We start from the raw sequence: 19,374 nt of genomic DNA, 5'->3' as shown, positions 1-19,374 counted from the left end.
GATCTAAACCAAATGTACAATACCTCTTTTAGGAACTAGTAAATAACATTTGTTAAGAAAGGTAAGGAAGTATGTTATGTGTGTAAAAAAAAAGTAAAATGTATTTACATAATTGGTTACAAAGTGCAAAGGGCAAAAGACTAAGAAATGGGAAAAAAGAGTTTAAAATAATGTTTCCATTGCGATGAATGGTAAAGAAGCAGCACAGAAATATAAATGCAGAAACTTTAAGATTTGTAGTTCAGCAGGTATGTTCAATAAGACTTGGATTAATCTTTTACATTGTTTCCATCTAGTACACTAGTGTCAAGTTCAGCAATCCAGCCCACGCTCTGGTCTTATTCCTCACCTTGAGAACCTCAAACCCCACCTTGAGAGCCTCAAACCCACCTTGAGAACCTCAAACCCCACCTTGAGAGCCTCAAACCCCACCTTGAGAACCTCAAACCCCACCTTGAGAGCCTCAAACCCACCTTGAGAACCTCAAACCCCACCTTGAGAGCCTCAAACCCCACCTTGAGAGCCTCAAACCCACCTTGAAAGCCTCATACCCACCTTGAAAGCCTCAACCTCCACCTTGAGGGCCTCAAATCCACCTTGAGAGCTTCAAACCCACCTTGAAAGCCTCAAGCCCCACTTTGAAAGCCTCAAACCCTGCCTTGACAGCCGCAAACCCACCTTGAAAGCCTCAAACCCCACCTTGAGGGCCTCAAATCCACCTTGAGAGCCTCAAACCCACCTTGAAAGCCTCAAACCCCACATTGAGAGCCTCAAACCCCACATTGAGAGCCTCAAGCCCCACCTTGAAAGCCTCAAACCCCACCTTGAAAGCCTCAAACCCCACCTTGAGAGACTCAAACCCCACCTTGACAAACTCAAACTGAGTCCAGAGACCCTCAAGCCCCGCCGAAAGAAACAAGGAAGATTCAACGCATCACATTTTTGGTTTTTCACTCTAGCTCTGGTGGAACAGTGGCTGCAACACTTCCCATCCTTTTCCCCGCTGCTACCAAAGCAGCAAACCCAATACTCCGCATGCATCCGATTCAATTCTGATAACACAGGTGCATTACCATTTTCCATCAGTGTGGCCCACTTGCATGGCCTTCTCAACAATTTCCAGACTTCAAATTCACTGTTATCAAATCAGCAGTTGCCATGGTTGGATTACATGACACCATCTGAAGCAGCCAATCAGTGTAGGCAACTCATCACTTCCAATGGGTCTGCCTGGTGCCATGAAACAGATCAACGCATCCCAACCTTCCAATCTGCTGCTACCAAGACAGTCAATTCAACCTTTTCTTAGACTCCAATTATTCCAGCCAACCCATCACACTCCCATACTTCCAATCTTTGTTCTATCAGAGCAGCCAACTCAACATTCCTGGGTTTCTGTTCCACTTCTATCAAAGCAGCCAACTTAACATTTCCTGTACTCCAATCTGATAGTTCTAAAATAGTGAATTAGATGGTTCTCATTCTTTCTATCTGCTCACACCCAGTAGGCATTGCCAGGGGCATGCCTTTGGTAATGTTGGAAAGCTAGTACTGTTTGACATTCAGATGCAAAACATCTTGACCTGTTAGGTAAAGCAGTGCGTATACAAGGATAAGGATCGTGCTGCTCATAAAAGACGCTTAGTAGTTTTGGGAATGTTAGGTTGTAAGTGTTGTTGCTGACTGCAGTTGATCTTGTGATCATTACATTTGCATTTTATGGAGCGTCAAGATGGAATTGTTAAGTAGCAAATGTTACACAACCACAGATGGGATTGTTGATTTTGCATTGTCGGAGGTGTCTATGCGCTGTGTTGAGTTGATAACAACAGGGTGTCAGTATTGGAGAAGCCCAGCCAGGTTAGTGGTGCCGATTGAGTACTGCTGTAATGAGATGTTTATGAACCTTTAGTATCTGCAAATCATGCTAAGATCTCACAACTTACCCAAACTTTCCACAGTTAAGAGAGTAACCTCTGATTTCTTCTTTGTGATATCTTTCCAGCTCCCATCCGGATCCTGGATCCATTCGATGGCCTCGCAGTAAATGGCTCCCTGGTCTGAGAGCTGCAGTTTGGTGATGGTCATCTTGTAGATGGTGGTCCCAGTCTTATCCATTCGAAGATCTCCTGACGCAAACCTATGTCTGTATGAAGACCCTGATGATAAGACAAAGTCCTTGGACAGGGATAGGAGCTCCGTGCTGTCACCTCCTGAGCTCAGGTGCCAGGTGACCGAAAGGTGGGTGTGCTGGGATGTGGATTTAGACACTGTGCAGATTAGCTCTAGTCGGTCCCCTTCAACTTTCTTCAGAGTTTGAGGTATCATGATGACATTCAGTGTGTCTGGTATCACTAAAATCAGAAAAAAACTGTATCAGTTAATGGAGCTAGCATACAGCACTATGGGCAGATGGTTGCCAGTGAACGAGAGATCTATTGCATAAAGTGGAAAGCAGTGGAAGAAAGTCGGTACAGTACAGCATGCCTTATAGGGATTAGTGAACGGACGATTGACACCTATCCCGCAAATTAGGTGATTCATTTAGCAGAGAACCAAGAGTAGCTCACAGGTAGAACATTTTGTGAAATAATCTTATCATGTACATTGAATGTACTGGGAATTACTGGGCAACTGTAAAACTGGTGCAATTTAGAGAGCCACATCACAGCAGATTTTTGAAAATAAAGAAAGATTTTCATGCAACCTGTGGTGTCGGGACCCTTTCTGCGAAGTGGCGGGAGAATTTAGTGAATGCTAATAGGAGTGGGCTGACTCCTACAGCTACTGATACCCCATTTTGATTTGGAGCGAAGCGTGGTCAGCTACAATTGAAATAAGAGAATATATATATATATATATATATATATATATATATATATATATATATATATATATATTAGGGGTGGGTGAAAAAGTTTGTGGCGTTTTGTTCACTCTCAGCTCCGCATGGAGCTCCGGCACAAATCTGCCAACCGCAGCGTGGCAGAGTTTTTTCTCACACACAGCTCACCAAAGTTAATTTGGCGGGCAAGAATTTGCATCCCCTAGTGCGAATTACGGGCTCCAGAACACCTACCAGTGAGATTTCTCAATGCGGGCAGTTGTGGTAGTTCGTGACCGTTCGTGTTGAGAAAGCTGACGCTTGAGTAGAAAATCTGCTGGAGCAGCAGAAAGACGCAGCTCCCTCTGGCGTACCGCATGGTGCTATTCACACTCATTTCACAGCGCGGAACAAGCTCCCAGAGCTAAAAATCAGCATGAGCAACGCGGCATGCCCGAATTCTGCCCGCTTGTGGAACTCTGCGAGGTCCAGCCAGACCTTATATCCATATATATATATATATTACCTAGTGGTGGGCGGTCACCTCTAGGTAGTTATACAGTAGTAAGGACCTACTTTCCATAGGAAAAGCGTTTTTTGACTTGCCTATATCTTTGGCACTGTCTGACGAATCTCAACAAATTTTTCCAAAAAAAGTGTCACAGTGATTCTTGTTGCGCATGATTTCAGGGTGATCCGTCAAGCGGGGGCTGAGAAAAAGGGGGCTGAAAAAAGGTTGCATGTGCCATGTTAATTTCCATGGGATTTTTAAGACACAACTACAGGCCGAACCACTGGATGGAATTACACCACATTTTACAGAAAGCTAGCTGTCGGTACGCAGGTCACACTTTTGGTTATTTGGAGTAAATCCGTTCAGTATTTTTTGAGAAATTTAGGGAAATTCTAATTTGTATATCTTTGGCCGCGAATAAAGATGAACTTGTGCAGGGAAATGCACATCTCTGATTGTCTACCAACACTTCAAACCAGGAGGTGTTAATAGCCATCTTGGGACTTGGCTCAAGCTCAAAAAAGTAAAAATAAACTATAAGGGGCAGGTTAGAGACACCCTAACCCCTTAGCACGGGTGAGGGGGTCCTTGAGGGACACCCCCAGAGCAAAAAAAAATATTTTTTTAATTATTTTTTTGCCACGAGTTCGTGAGATTTGTGGCAAAAAAATGAACAAAAAACATTTTTTATAGGGCCCCTGGTGGGCCAGGTCCCGGGAGCATTCAAAATGTAATGTGGTGGGCCTCCGGGCCCCCCAACAGCTCCGGGGACCACAACTTCCTCCGGAGCTTTTCTTTATTTATATGTGGGGGGCTCGCAGCCTACCCGCTGCACTGGGGACCGCCACCTCCCCAGGGCTTTCAATTTAATATATATGGGGGGGCTGTGGACACCTGCACCCTGGGTAGCACCACCAACCAGGGGCATACATTTTTATCTATGCAGGGGGCCTGTGACCCCCCCGCTGCCCTGGAGACCACCACCTCCCCAGGGCTTACAATTTAATAAATACGGGGGCCAGTGGACCCCCACACCCCAGCGACCACCAGCCCCAGGGAAAAGTGTAAAAAAAAGAAAGGGGGTTCCCTTTGGGACCTCGCACCCCAGGGACCACCACATCCCTGGGGCTATGTCCTGTTTGAGGGGGGCCATGTGGCCCCCCTCATGGAGCCTCTGATGGCCCTGGGGACCGCCACCCCCCAGGGCCAGCTCGTGCTATGTCCTGGGGTGCCCAGCCCCTGTACATAGCTGTTTGCTGTGGCTTGGTTGCATCGCTGCAGCCATGCCACAACAAACACTTTGGGTTTTGACAGCGGGACCTGTAATGTCACACTGAGCTAAGGGGGTTTGAGTCCAGCCGGCCTTATTTCCATTTTTTTTATTTTTATAAAAAATATCTTTTTAATATTTTTTTTAAAAACAAATACTTTTTTTATTTTAAATTGGAGACAAATAACTCATTCTAAGTATATCAGACATCGAAGCCTTAAAAACTCTCTCTCTCTTTAAATAAATTTTCCCACTGACACACCCACTCAGACACTCACACACCCACTCACAGACCCACTCAGACACTCACGTAGACACTCACAGGCCCACTTAGACCCTCATGCACTCACTCACAGCCCCAGTCAGACCCTCATGCACCCACTCAGACCCACTCAGTTACGCACTGACACTCACCCACTCAGACACTCACGTAGACAATCACAGACCCACTTAGACCCTCATGCACTCACTCACAGCTCCAGTCAGACCCTCATGCACTCACACAGACCCACTCAGACAATTACGCATCTCTCACACACCCACTTAGGCCATCACACACCCCACTAACACCCAGATGCACCCACTCACAGACCCGCGCACATACCAACGCACCCACTAAAACACTGATGTATGTACTCTCACACTGAGATAGACACTCTGACAGCCCCTCTCACCCCAGATACAGCCTCTCACGCCTATTTTCACACCCACAGAGGCCGCGGCTAACTTCTGCAGTGCGTGTGCAAAGGGCCATGCACAACATTGGGTTGCTAGGGGGGTTGGCCGCAGGCCCTGGCTGCAGGACAGCCCTTGCAGGCAACCCCTACTGCGCACGGGAGAAGGCAGTGTACGGTGGAAGGTTGGGTGCTTCCAGGGGGTTGGCATCAGGGCCTGGCCAGGCCCTTTGGTGAACCGCTGCCGTGCATGGCCAGATGCCGTGCGGGGTGGTCGTTTGATTACAGCATAGTAATTAAAATTACTATACGTTAAAAGAGCATAGAAATTCACTGAAAAAGCCAAGGGTTACAGGGACATTATAGTTAGGAAATACAATAAAAAAAAACTTAGAAATTCAATTAAAAAAACAAAGTTTACAGGGAAGTTATTGTTAGGAAATAGAATTTAAAAACACCTTAGAAATTCACTGAACAAAAAACAAAGGTTACATCAGTGATGTCATCAGTGATGCCACTGACCATGTCATGAGAGATGTAATATATGAGGTCATAAGCAGTGTATTACGGGAGCGCCAGTTATAGTTAGTTCAGGTAACTATACCAGCTGAATTTCTACGGTTTTGTAATGAGTAAATTCAGACCCTAACTATGATGTGCCTGTAACCTTTGTTTTTTTTAGTGAATTTCTAATGTACTTTTTATTCTATTTCCTAACTATACTGTCCCTTTTTTTTTTTCAGTGCATTTCTAAGGTTTTTTTTAACATAAAGTAATTTTACACACACACTGATTGCTGTGGGGTGCTTCGCTTACTTCAAGGCTGGGCTGGATAGGGCTGTATAAATATAGATGTTCCTTTTGTGGTTACTATTGTCATGTCCCTCCCTACAACAATTCCTTACTCTTCCTTTACTGCCACCTGTTTTTTAAGCAACTTTTCCCCTCCAATAGTTACTACAGAAGTGTGCACACAGAACAGACTGGAGAGCTGGGGCAGAAAGTCCACACCCCATGGGTTTATGAACTGCATTCGGACCAGTAGAGCTGGTACCCAGGGACACCTGGTTTACTCAATCCAAGGTGCAGTTTGTGACTCCGGCCTTTCAAGTCTTCTCAGTTGGAAAGGGGGCAGCAGGGGGCTTTTGGACTTCAGGTCCCACAGCTGAAGACCTTTCCCACCACGATAAGAGAGAGACAGAGAAGAGGTTAATTTGGGAGCGCGGTTGTTCTCGCCCCATACCACCCCAAGGCATGGCGTGTGTCTGCGGACTCCTGCTTCAGGATGTTTCCAGGGCAGAGACGTTTTAAGGCATGGGCAAAGTGGGCTCTGGCCCCGGCCCCCAGTCTGTCAGGGGCCCCTGGTAGAGCCAGCTCTGTTCTGCAGAGAGTCTTGCCCTGATTAGTTCCTTGAATTCATTCCTTGCCTTGAATAATTCTTAAACAGATTGTTTTAAATACCTTTTTCATTTAATTTATTTTAAAGTGGCTGATGTATGAAAGTCAATTACAGAGATTTTGCAGGGAAATGTTCTGTTTAAGTTTCATGCAGCCAGGGCCAGCTCAAGCGCTGGTGGCACCTGGTGCAGCAATCTTTTTTGGTGCCCCCCACCCCATGACCACCTCCTCGGACTCCCTCATTACCAGTCGGCAAAAGTGCTCCTCATCTCACCATAGCCCCTCTCTCACATGCATTTAGAATTTGTTTTAAAGCGCTTCTAAAGGCCGTCTTCACTAATCCACTCAGCTATCCACATTAAAAACAGATCTGTTCTTTGCAGCAGGCACTTTCACCCTCTGTGCTATTTTATGGCGAGTCACAGCTGCTGCTAGACAAAACTCCCATCTCTCTCTAGCAGAAACATCAATCACAAGAGGTATCTTGACATTTTAATTGCTTCCTGAAGGCTGAACCACAAGGAACTTTTTAGCAGGTGTTTTTAAATCGCAAATTTCGTACTCTATTGCTAAACACAGCGCCCCCCTGAGGTCATCCATAAAAATAATTTCTTTTAGATAAAAACAAAACCTCATATATGAGAAATCGGAGAGAATCACGAGATTACTTGCAGTAATGTTAGTGAGATGCTGCTGTGTTACAATATTAAAAAACACACAGCATTATCCCTGAATATTAGATGTAAACAAATTTAGGATTTGGACCAGTGTCTGTGCACTGTCAGTGACCCGCCCACAGAGGGCGTGAAAGAGCTGAAACTGGATCATAAATTCAAAGGTGTTCTGTACAGAGGACCCCAAAATACGCTTGGCCCCAGGTCCCCAAAATCCTTAAGATGTCCCTGCCAGGGGGCGTTTGCTTTGGAGGGGCGCCTATGTGTACTCTTAACGCTAGGAAGGGCAGGGTGTGAGGTGATGTGAATCAATGGGCAATACATGAACTGCCCCCTGCACCTGTATTGTAAATTACAAATTACCTGTTTTTTTCTTGTTAGAAACAGAGTTTAAGGAGAGAACATCTGTCTCTCATGCAGAGGGCTATGTCATTCACTTCATGTGCGTATTTCAGGAAAACGTGAAATTGAAATGCTGTCTTTCAAGGTTATGCTCCTAATCATGGCAGAGTGTAATGCTATTAAAATTCATTGGCGCCGTCCTCTCCAGGGCTGCAGGCAGGGACATCTTAAGGATTTGGGGGGCCCTGGGCCAAACTATTTTAGGGGCTCCTGTTCGGAGCAGCTTTGAATTTATGATTTAATTTCAACTTTCATGCAACATTTGGATGAGACACCGACAGACCACATGCACTCATCCAAATTCTAAATGTGTTTACATTTAATATTCAGGGATAGTGACGTGTGTTTCAGTATTGTAACACAGCAGCAGCTCACTAATGTTACTGCAAATAACCTCTGTTGACACCCTCCAGTTCCTCATATGTGAGGTCACGTTTTGATCTATAAGGCACTTGTTTTATGGATGTTGCATGAAACAACATTTCTCTTTAAAGTGTCTGCAAGAGACTCTCCCACATCACCCACAATAAAAATTAAATTAAACGAAAACGCTATTTACAACAATCTGTTTAAGGATTACACTTGGTCATCAGGACAAGACACCCTGAAGGGCAGAGCTGGCTCTATCAGGGGCCCTTGAAAGCCACAGTCCACTTTGCCCTGCCTTTAACCTTCTCTGGCCTCAGATGAATCTAAACTCAGGAGTAAAGCCACAAGTGTGTCTGTTCACCCTTTGGGCCGGGTGGCAGGAGCACTCATTGATGGGGGTTCATGCCTCCACTCCTGAGGGGACAGGCCGCACTGGGAGGAGTGTGCCCCAAGGAGTGTGACTCAGCGCCCACTCTCTTCAGTAAAGCACTTTGTATCTCACCACCTTCTGGTCTTACTTTCTTCCCACTTTAGGGCGGTGCGACCGGTGCAGCTGCACCTGGCGCTGACTTGGGGGGAACGGGGGGGGGGGTGCTGGGTTTAAAAATAGCTTGTAGATTTATTTAAAAGCAAAATTACTTCATTGTGCATCCAGCAGTTTCAGGCAACAATAAAAATGTCAAGATAACTCTTGTGATTAATGTTACTGCTGGTGGGAGATGGAATTTTGTCTAGTAACATTGTTGACTCATCATAAAGTAGCGCAGAGGGTTAATGCGCCTGTTGCAAAGGACATGTACCATGCAGATCACAAAAATGAGTGTGTGAGCTATGAGTAGCGCTGTAAAACAATGAAATGTTTGTCGGAGAGGGCTATGGAGAGAGGAGGGGCACTGCTGGAGAGTGGTAGTGTGGAGGAGATCAGGATTGGGGCGTGAGAGGGTGTCAAAAAAGACTGTTGCACCAGGCGCCAGCAGCGCTAAAGCCAACCCTGTTCCCCATCACCACACCCCCATAACTACCCCCCAGCACCGACCTGCACAGCTGCTCAGTGCAGTCTGTTTAAGCTCACCACAGGCCCTTGCAGCACGCCCACACCTCTTGCAAACACTTCCTGTGCCCCCTTCCCCCTCCCTCCCTCCCTCCCAGGCCTGTGCTGCTGACGTCATCAAGATTCATAGATCGGAAACTCCAAAGACATAACTAGTGTGACCAGCAGTCGCGGCTCGTGCTTATTGAAAGGGGCGGGGCAGCCCGTGCGGTGGGTGGGCAATGAAATTAAATAAAAAATAATAATTTAAAAAAAAGTTACCTCCACTCACGCGCTGCTTCTCTGCCTCCTCCCGTCTCGCTGCAGGCAGGAACAGGCTCCCAGCCTGCCCTGCACCAATTCTGATGTGTCTTAGAGAAGCCTTAGGATTGGCTGGAAGCGCCCAGCCAGGGCGCTCCCAGGCAGACTGGGAGCCTGTACAGGCTCTCTCCAGCCCAGCAACTGTGTTGCTGGGCAGGAGAGAGCCCTGTGCGCATGTGAGTTTGGCCAGCCCTAGACGGCCGGCCAAACACACATGTGCTGTGGGGGGGAGTGCTGAGCACTTCTCTTCACCCCGTGGACCCGCCCCTTTTCTCAAAAAACGGTCATAAACACAGTTTATGAACTTTTTTTGTGAAAAAGGTTTGCAGCTGCCGCTAATGCTGCTGGCGGGGGGGGGATGCTCCTTTGCCCCTGGTGACCACCCATCCCTAATTTTCGCGTGCTGTCTGTAATTTTGCCCCAGTGTCCTTAATTCTAGCCTTTTCGTTGCATGACAAGATAAATGAGAATTCCCCAATTGAACTCTCCTGTGCTGTGTTCCCGAGAGAGGGACAGACAGAAAAACAAGAAGCATGGCTTCTCGCCACGAAGCCTCCTTCTTAAAAGAAATGCAAATGCTTTAATCTGCAATTGTAAAGGCTGCTCTGCAGCCAGTATAGGAGTTAGTTGATGGAGTCACATGGGGGCATATCTATAAGCCCCTAGCGCCACCTTGTGCAGCCTAGCGTAATTTGTTTTACGTTAAGGAGGCCTTTCTCCCACCCTGTATTGACGAAGTGTTGCAATGCTTGCATCGCGCCACTTTGTAAACCCTTGCGTCACATTATGCCTGCACCAGGCACAATGTATGCGGGGGGGGGGGGCTTTCTGATGCAGGGAGGACCGTAAAGATGGTGCAGTGAAATTTACAGTATTTCACTGCAATATTTTTCCTGTCATTTTTAACGCCTGATCAGAGCAAGCGTTTTAAATGACGCATCCATTCTAACGACCTCCAGGGTGCGCCGTACTGTAAATACGGCGCAACCATGGTGTCGTTAGGTGGGGTAGGGACGCGCCAAGAAAAGTGGCACATCGAGACTGATGCACCACTTTCTTCGAAATATGCCCCTTGATGCTTCCTGTGACAAAGATAAATATATATATATATATATATATATATATTTTAGAGGTACAGTAAGTGTGTTTTTCGAGCTGTCGAATGCATGCTTTTAATAGACAATTATAAAAAATGTCTGCACTAGGTTTAATCTCTATGTTACTGAAATATATACTGTAAAACCACGTTTTATCTTTATCCTAAATTTAGATGCACATCCAGTGGCAGCCTAAATTATACTGTGTGTAATGCATATTTAAAACAATGGCTTACACATTCACAGTGCTTTCAGGGACCTCGTAGCACTAAGAATACAGGTCACTTGCCCCTGCTACACCAAGCAGGGTTCAATTCTATGGACCTCTGCTTACACATACAGGCATCTGTAGTTATCACATTAACCAATAGAGGTTTCATGACATAAAATAGTGCATTTCCCACTGATCAGTTTAACTTTCATTTAAGGTATGAGTTATTTGATATATATAATTACTTGATGGTGAAAGATCAACAAAATAGTTACAGAATATTTTGTTCTTTATAGTAACGTCTTTGATTTCGCCTCCGCGTTCATTCAGCCTGTCCCTATTGCAGTAGTCATTGTTTTTTAACGCACTTCGACTGTTGCTTTGCGCAGTTCTGTAGGCCCAGATTTAACATTTTTTTAAGCAACGCAGCAAGACAACTTGTGCTGCGTGAAAGGGCAGGAATGCACCATATCTTTGAAGATATGGCACATTCCTGTCCTCTGCCTGCGCTGGTGCACAATCTGAAGCCTGGCACCGATGCAGACGCCCTTATGCCATGGTGCAAGGGTGCCTGCGTTACAGGCAGGATTGTTTTTTTGCAGAACGGGACACCTTCTTGCCCAAAAACAATTCTCTTTCCTCTTTCTGCGTGTGCTGCAGAAGAGACAACAAGGAGAAATAGAGATATTTCTCCTAGCTGAAGGTATAAAATTCGAACGCATTCCCAGGTCTACCAGTGTTGGTTAATCTGGGACTCCGTAGAATACATGGGTGGTTGCTTGGCAATACCCAAAGCTCCACTCCTTTAATGCCTTCACATCGTAGTGTAACACAAGACAGCGATTTGTGCTGCCTTGCGTGAGAACAGAATTACCAAACCACAGAAGATGCCTCTGTGTGACACAGTAAATCTCACCTTAGGTTTTCCATCATCCTATGTATCTTTTTCTTTTTTAGATTTTGGGCCTGATTACAACTTTGGAGGAGGTGTTAATCCGTCCCAAATGTGACGGATATACCACCAGCCGTATTACGAGTGCCATAGGATATAATGGACTCGTAATACGGCTGGTGGTATATCCGTCACTTTACCGTCACATTTGGGACGGATTAACACCTCCTCCAAAGTTGTAATCAGGCCCATTGTGTCAGATTAACCTGTGATCTGTATTTTTTTAACAAAGTGTACTACTTATCGTCAAGAATTGTACAAAAACACTGTCTTCTGCTTTTATAGGGGATTGAGAAAAATAAATTCATTTAGCAAGTGGCTTAAGTGCAATATGTGTGAAGCCTGGGTTCAAATCCTGGATTTCCCGCATGACTAAATTGTGTGCTTAAAGTCAAATCAATCTACTTCATGTGTCTAATTTATTTTTATATGTAGTGACATTTGAGAGCACTTCCTAGTGATTCACTTTAAGAAGGACTGTGTGCAAAAAAACTCTCTTGCATGTTTTATTAGCCTGTAATGTTCCACCATCGATAACAATAATATTGGCCATAATGTAAACGACACAAGACAATTGGTTCCGTTTGTTCACTCCTGGTGTTGTTAAGAAGGGTTAATGAATGTTTTAAAGTTCATGTTTAGAAACTTTCACTTCAAATAAATGTCAATGCAATGTTCTGATCTAATGTACTAAATTGAGAGATGGGTCTGACGACAAGAAAGGTCGATACCAGACAAGGAGAGGGGGACGGCATCCCTATAGAAGGGGGAAATACTGCCCCCTTATGCGTGGAATCCACAATTCCAGTATCCATTCTATCCCTCTCAATATGGCCTCCCCCAGCAATCAAACCTTCCTTTTTTAGGACGGGGCCAGAATTATGGAAGAGGAAGAAAGAGAGAAATGAAAGTGCATTGGGCAGATCAGCACCAGCGGGAACAAGATCTGGACCCCTAACCGGGATCCAGCAAAATAAATCTGGAGTGATACATTTAAGTGACAAGGTTTTTACGGATATCCAAAAACAAGTCCTTGAGAAAGGTCTGGGGTTTGTCCCAACCCCAAAACCAGATATCTTCGGACCACAACAGGAAATAGCAAAATTCTTTCGTAAGATTAGGCTGGCAGGTTTTTTTTTAAAGACCAACAGTCCAATAATACGGAAGACACAAGCAATACGGGTCTTAGGAAGAAATCTACTCTCTTCCCTCCTACACACACCATGCCCCCCGAAGTGTTGACCTTTGAAAGAGCAGTGACACTTGATTTGGACAACCTCAGATTAAGTACGGTCCACATCTTTCTGAATTTATTCAAGGCAGAATCACTGGCTTTAAGAGAAATTTGTGCTATGGATTTAGTGGTCATAAAACCAGCAGATAAAGAGGGTGCAACGGTTGTACTCCCAAAGGAGATATATAGACAGGAATGTCTGAGACTCCACCAAGACTCCCGGAATTAAAAAGTTCTGAATCAGGACCCCACCAAGGACATTCAAGAAAACATTGGATTGATGATAAAGATGGCAGAGGAAAAGGGATGGCTCACTTGTCAAGAAGCAGATTTTTTTAGTGGAGAAATACCCCAAAGTCCCTTACTTTTACATCCTACCCAAAATACATAAGGGTAGTGGGGTATGGCCTCTTCTTGGATGTGTCTGTACAATTGACCTTTTGTCCTGAGTTTTTACCCTTTGCCCTGAATTTTTGTCCTGAATTTTGACCCTGTGTCCTGACTTTTTTGCAGTCCTGTGCAGAATTTGCCTCCGTACCAGGTGGTCACCCTAGACATAAAAGCATTGACTTTACCAGCAGATGCGGCCCACTTGTCTAGTCCTACTCATGGCACATTGGTTCTGGCTTTACCATAGGAGCAACAGCATCACGCCTACCCATGGACGTCAATTCACTGAAATGCCAGGGCTAGTGGAAGTGACATCACATGCCCTTTGACCTCCACTTTCACTCACACACACATACCCACACATACACACAAATTCACACTTACATACACTCTCTCTCACATAAACACTCTCTCACCCGCAGGCACACAGAACATACATTTAAAAGCATTTTTTACTAACGTCAGCTGCCATGAAAGGGCATATTACAGCTAATTGTATTCCACTTTTATTATGCTGATAATGACGAATAGGTTATTATTCACTATTAGTGTAATAAACAATTGACAGGTAACAAAGAGATTGCAACGCCAGCTGATGTCCATAAGGATGTTCCTGACACTGATTCTGCCCCCTCTGAGGCCAGGGGTTGCAAAGGTAGTGCCAGGGGTCACAAAAAGCAAGGTATGGGACACAGCTGCAACCCCTGGTGACCCCTAAATGACGTCCATACTGCTACCTGGTGTCGATAGTTACCAACATTAGCAATCAGGTTTTGAAGTTGTCCCGGTGGCAGAGGAAACTCCACCAGTGAAATCTCCTCTGGATGTAGCACTTTACTCACAAAACAACTCCAAATGCATTGAGGAGTACCCAGTCATGGCTCACAGGGATTAAAAGGGGCGGGGTGGCGCGTGGCGGGGGGAGAGTGGGGGAAATGATAATAAAATTTAAAAATACAGGAAAAATAAAACTCACCTGCTCCGTTCCCGCGCCGCTCCTCTCTCCCTCATCGCTCCAGGCAGGCATTGCTCAGAGCAGTGTAAGGATTGGCTGGGAACACCCAGCCAGGACGCTCCCAGGCAGACTGGGAGCCTTTGCAGGCTCTCTCCAGCCCGGCAACTGTGTTGCCAGGCTGGAGAGAGCCATGTGCGCATGTGTGTTTGGCCGGCCAAACACACGTGCGCACTGAGGGGAGTACACAGTGGACCCCCCTCATCCTCTCCACCCCCTGGCCCGCCCCTTTAACAACCAAACTATAATAAACAGTTTATTATTGTTTGGTTGTTTAAGGTGTGCAGCAGCTGCTGCTGGCGGGGGGCAACGCTCCTCCACCCTAATGGAGGAGCCACCCCTGGGAGTACATACATCAGTTGGTAATAAAAGAATATTATCTATAAATTGACTAGATGAAAATGAAACTTAAAGCAGAATTTATACTCAAAACGTCTTCTCTGACTTATTCAAGATGTACAAACTAACACAAACCCACACGGGTACCTGAAGTGGTGCCCTGTCCCGGTACCCAGGGAGAGGGTGAAAGCATAGGGTGGACACCCTGTGATGACCCTATGTGGGTGATAGTGAATGTTTTGTCCTTCTCTTGCAGACCCCATTGTTCCCTTTAGTAATCTTCTGTGTCCCCAGACTACCTCACGTCACACACTAACCTTTAAGTATTATTTTGATGAAATTTACTGGGGTACTCTTTGGAGTTCCACCCTCTCCAACAAAAAGTAACTCCTGCCCAGAGACGTTTTAGTGCATGAGTAAAGTGGGTTCTGGTCCAGGGCCCCAGCCTTTCGGGGGGGTCCTGATTGAGCCAGCTCTGTCCTGCAGAGAGCCAAAGCCCCGATGACCTTGGATAATTCTTAAACAGATTGTTTTAAATGCCATTTTCCTTTCATTTTTTTAATGTGGGTGATGTGTGAGAGTCTTTTACAGACATTTTGCAGAGAAATGTTGTGTTTATGTTTCATGCAACATCCATTAAAAACGTTTTCTTACATCACAACAGGACCTCACATATGAGAAAAGAGAGGGGGGTCAAAGAGATTATTGCAGTAATATTTGCAAGCTACTGTGTTACAATATTGAAAACACATTTCACTATCCCTGAATATTACATGTAAACACATTTAGAATTTAGTCAGAGTGTCTGTGCACTGTCAGTGACCTGGCCAAAGAGGGCATGAAAGAGCTGAAAATGGGTCATAAATTCAAAGCTGTTCCAAACAGGGGCCCCCAAAATACGTTTGTCCCAGGACACCAAAATCGTTAAGATGTTCCTGCACATACCTACTATTTTAAGGACTTCACTTTACTTCCCAGAGATGCTGTCGTGAGGGTTCTCCTTCTACCACAAGGCATGTGCAACTTTCAGAGGCACTTTTTTAGAGCCAACTCCTCCCCTGCCTCAGACTACACATTCAATCTCATCCACTCACTGTGACAACGTAATTTTCATAGCAGACTTTTTCACACCACCTCCTAAGACGGGGCAATTCTTACCCAGTAAATCAACCTTGGCGCTGTAGTTTCCCAAGTAACTCGGATCAGTGTTGGGCGTGTGGCACTCATAATCGCCCGCATCGTTGGCCTGCAGGTCAGTGATGTGCAGAAGGACATGGTCTCCCGTGATCCGCTCCACAAAGATGCCTCCACTCTTGACGCGTTGTTCGTATACGTAGTAGGCGAAGCCCGGTCCTTCTGTGCTGACTATCTGGACCTCTTTCTGAGGAGCAGAGGGAAAGTACATGGACCAGTGGAAGGTCTGAATGGAAGGACCTTGGTAGCCGCTCACCTTGCACCAGATGCTGATGTTGTATCCCTTTGCCCTAATCAGAGGACCTCTTGGAACCATTACATTCCTCTGGCCAGCAGAGAGCCCTGTGGACAAAGGCAACAGAACAGGGAGAGTCAGTGCACACTAGACATTTGAAAGGATTTTCTAAATATGAGCAATTTAATTTTCTAAAGAAATTGAAGTGGAGTTACTCCCTAAAAGGCACCTGGGTTGAGTCAAAATATATTTAAGAGGCATCAGTCTGTGTAAAATATCTAGGATCAATCATTCAGTCACACAGGAGGAAACATTTAACCACCCAGTGAATTTTAGGAGTTGTACACTATCTAGGAAACATTTCCCATGTGATCTGCCTTAATTTCAAGGTAGATCTGCCGGGAGAGGTCACTACGGGAAGATGCAAAGAAGAGAAACTAAACTTTACACTGAAGTCAGAATCTTGTAAATAGGGGCTCACCTCAAAATGCAGGGACTGAAAATTAAAGGGAGACCAACATTATATTTAGAAAGGACCCTACAAACTCCCGGATCCTTTCAACTACTGTATTTCCACCTCTCACCGGGCCAGTAGTGAGTTGCTGATACATTCTGTAGACAGAAATGTACCGTACCACTCCCACCATATAGCATCTGTGGAAGAAAAAGCTTGAGATTGAGTACTCTAGAGTGGCTGGAAGATGACATAGTCGCGCTCCACGAAACCTTTAAATAAATAATTTAAAAGAAATATTTAGGAAGGATCGTTCGGCGTTCGAGAGGAATTTGAGCAAGTCTATGAATCTCTAAGAGATAACTGAAAGCAATCGTCCAATCTCACAGAGAGATTTAGGAGAAGTTATTCAGTCTCCCTGGGTGCACTCAGAAGAGAAGTTGTTGCAATTCCTGGAAGAGTTAAGCAAGAATCATTAATTCACCAAGAGGCACACAGAAGGTGAAACTCATCTTTCATGAAACATCAAGGAAGATTTGTGGAACACGTGTCAGGAATTTAGGACTCAGTGACTTGTTGTAAGGAATGTATGGAGAGTTGAGTAGACTTCTAGTAGATGTATAGGCGTGGCCATTCACTTTCAAAGGGTGGTCTAACAGAGAGAGACTTAAATGTAGATTATTTGGGGTTAGCACAATTGCAAATACTGTGTGCCCATTAAAATGTATTCATTGCAATAATAATTCCCTAATTTAAACTAATTGATTCACTGAGGCTGGAAAGGTGCTTATGGTATCCTTGCTATGCCTTTCCAGGAGCTCTCTAACAAGGGACGTAAGTCAGGCAACAAGGAGACATGATGTCAATTTACAGGGAAATCTATGACATCTGTCCAGATCCATGGACGATAGGAAGTGGAAAACATGTAAAATAGGGCACACAGAAGACAGGACTGGTGCCTGAAGAAGGAAGGGGACCTACTGTGCAGACCACATGGGGGAGACGGTGAATCACCCTGCCGGAACGCAATACCGCATGTGGTACCACTACAAATGACTCAAGGGACACATGCACCACTCAAACATGCAAGAACTTGTGCCCTCAAGAGGTCCAGAATTCAGGAATTATCATGTGGAACTTGATGAAGCAAAGTTATTCTGCATTCTATAAGGGTCTATATGGAATACAGGATAGTAATGTATTCCAGAATTCCCGACACACATCTGTAGTATGGGTAATAGCACGCACACTGTTACAGTACCACAATTACTGCAGTGACTGATCCCTGAGCCTTGGTGTTTAATTCCATGACTCTGAGAAAACTGTCAACATGTTTTGTGCATTCCTACGTCTGATAAACCTTTAGAAATGACACTGTCTATAATATTTAATCATAATAAAAATAGCCACATATACAATTATGCATTACAAAGATATGCATTTATTAGTTTTATACATCAGATATTGAGTTGTGATCAATCTGCAAACTGAAAGATGAAATTCTATTTTATTTTCCATTTTTTTTACAAATACAGATCTTACATATAACTGTTGTCCACAGTCTATATTATGTATTAAATAGCTTAAACTACAAACTGTTTTCAAAATGAAGCCATACTTTCGAATTACACATGTTCAGCCATTCCTAATCTCTCAGTTTAGTTACAGCCAGATGTTCACGAGTCTTGGCTCCCAGGCCTTCTAACCTGGCAGAGTCTTCCATTTTCAGAAAACCTTCTGTTGTGGAGTTGATGTCAATACTCCAAAGTTAAGGAGGGTGATCACCGACATTTTATTCATCTGGCTTCCGTAACATCACATTGCATACCACACTCGGTCTGTTTTCTATTGTTAGGTTGGTGTAACTACTCAATCCCGCCCAAATGTTTATTCTCCAGGGTTCATCTTCTCTATTCGGAATCATGAGTTGTATCTCATGGCCATGTTGGTTCGCACTCCCTTGCCCCGCAGTAGAGTTGCGCTAACAAGTGCGTACATAAACAAGTGTTGTTTGGTCTATGGGTCTGGCTGATGTTGGTTCATCGCCCAATGGTGCATTGGCTGGATAGGCATTGTGCAGACCTTTAAAACTAAATGTTCCTGGGAAAGATTAAGGTGGCAAACTAGATCCTGTGAGAAGTAAAACTCACCAAGAGCCAACAGCGAGGCGGCGATGTGCAGGACGGAGGCCATGGAAGTCAGAGAGGATCCGCTGGTCCTCACCAAGCGCCGGCAAGTCACTCACAGCAGTGCTTCAGCGAGACTGCCGGGCACACACCGTCGCCTGCAGACACTGGTGTCTCAATGTGGTCTTCTCTGTGGTTTCCTGTTTCAAGATCATTGAGACACAAGTTATGGAAATGAAAAAAGAATGCAGCTTGTAGGCTGCTGAAACCAACTCTGCACAGGAAATGATGTCAGACTGAGAAAAAAAGCACAGCTTGCAAGGCCTGCTAGGTGCCTTTTTAAGAAGTGTAGGTACTCACGACAGCTGTGGCAGGTTTGAGGCCTAGGTGCAGTGGTTTCTGTGGCTCAGGAGGTGGCCAGCTATAGAACTTTAGTGCAGGATTTGGGGAGCAGTAGAACAGGGGGCTCTTGAGTGATCACATCTTTACTGACACTGTTGTGACACCTAGGAGCTAGAACCTTTATTTAACACTTCAAGCAAATTGTGAGATTTTACCATACACAGACAGGCCATGCATCATAGGAGCATCATAAAAAATCTTTTCACATCTCTTGTAATCACACCTCTCACATTATCCGAAATGTATTTTAAT

General features: G+C 45.0%; 1 protein-coding gene across 1 annotated transcript in view; it reads right to left on the bottom strand.

The window, feature by feature from the left end:
• The window catches only part of LOC138248852 (immunoglobulin superfamily member 3-like), a 98,814-nt gene extending 79,927 nt beyond the window's left edge, over positions 1 to 18,887 (bottom strand). Inside the window, exons 1-3 of the mRNA XM_069202805.1 lie at positions 18,745 to 18,887; positions 15,870 to 16,247; positions 1,947 to 2,354 (exon numbers count right to left, since the gene is read on the bottom strand). Of these exons, the coding sequence (XP_069058906.1) occupies positions 1,947 to 2,354; positions 15,870 to 16,247; positions 18,745 to 18,787 (829 nt within the window). The 5' untranslated portion in view covers positions 18,788 to 18,887. The remainder of the gene's footprint in view (positions 1 to 1,946; positions 2,355 to 15,869; positions 16,248 to 18,744) is intronic.
• Between the last annotated feature and the right edge of the window lie 487 nt (positions 18,888 to 19,374).

The sequence above is a fragment of the Pleurodeles waltl genome, chromosome 8 (assembly GCF_031143425.1).
Source record: "Pleurodeles waltl isolate 20211129_DDA chromosome 8, aPleWal1.hap1.20221129, whole genome shotgun sequence".
Taxonomy (NCBI): domain Eukaryota; kingdom Metazoa; phylum Chordata; class Amphibia; order Caudata; family Salamandridae; genus Pleurodeles; species Pleurodeles waltl.
This window is presented reverse-complemented; position numbering and strand designations above follow the sequence as displayed.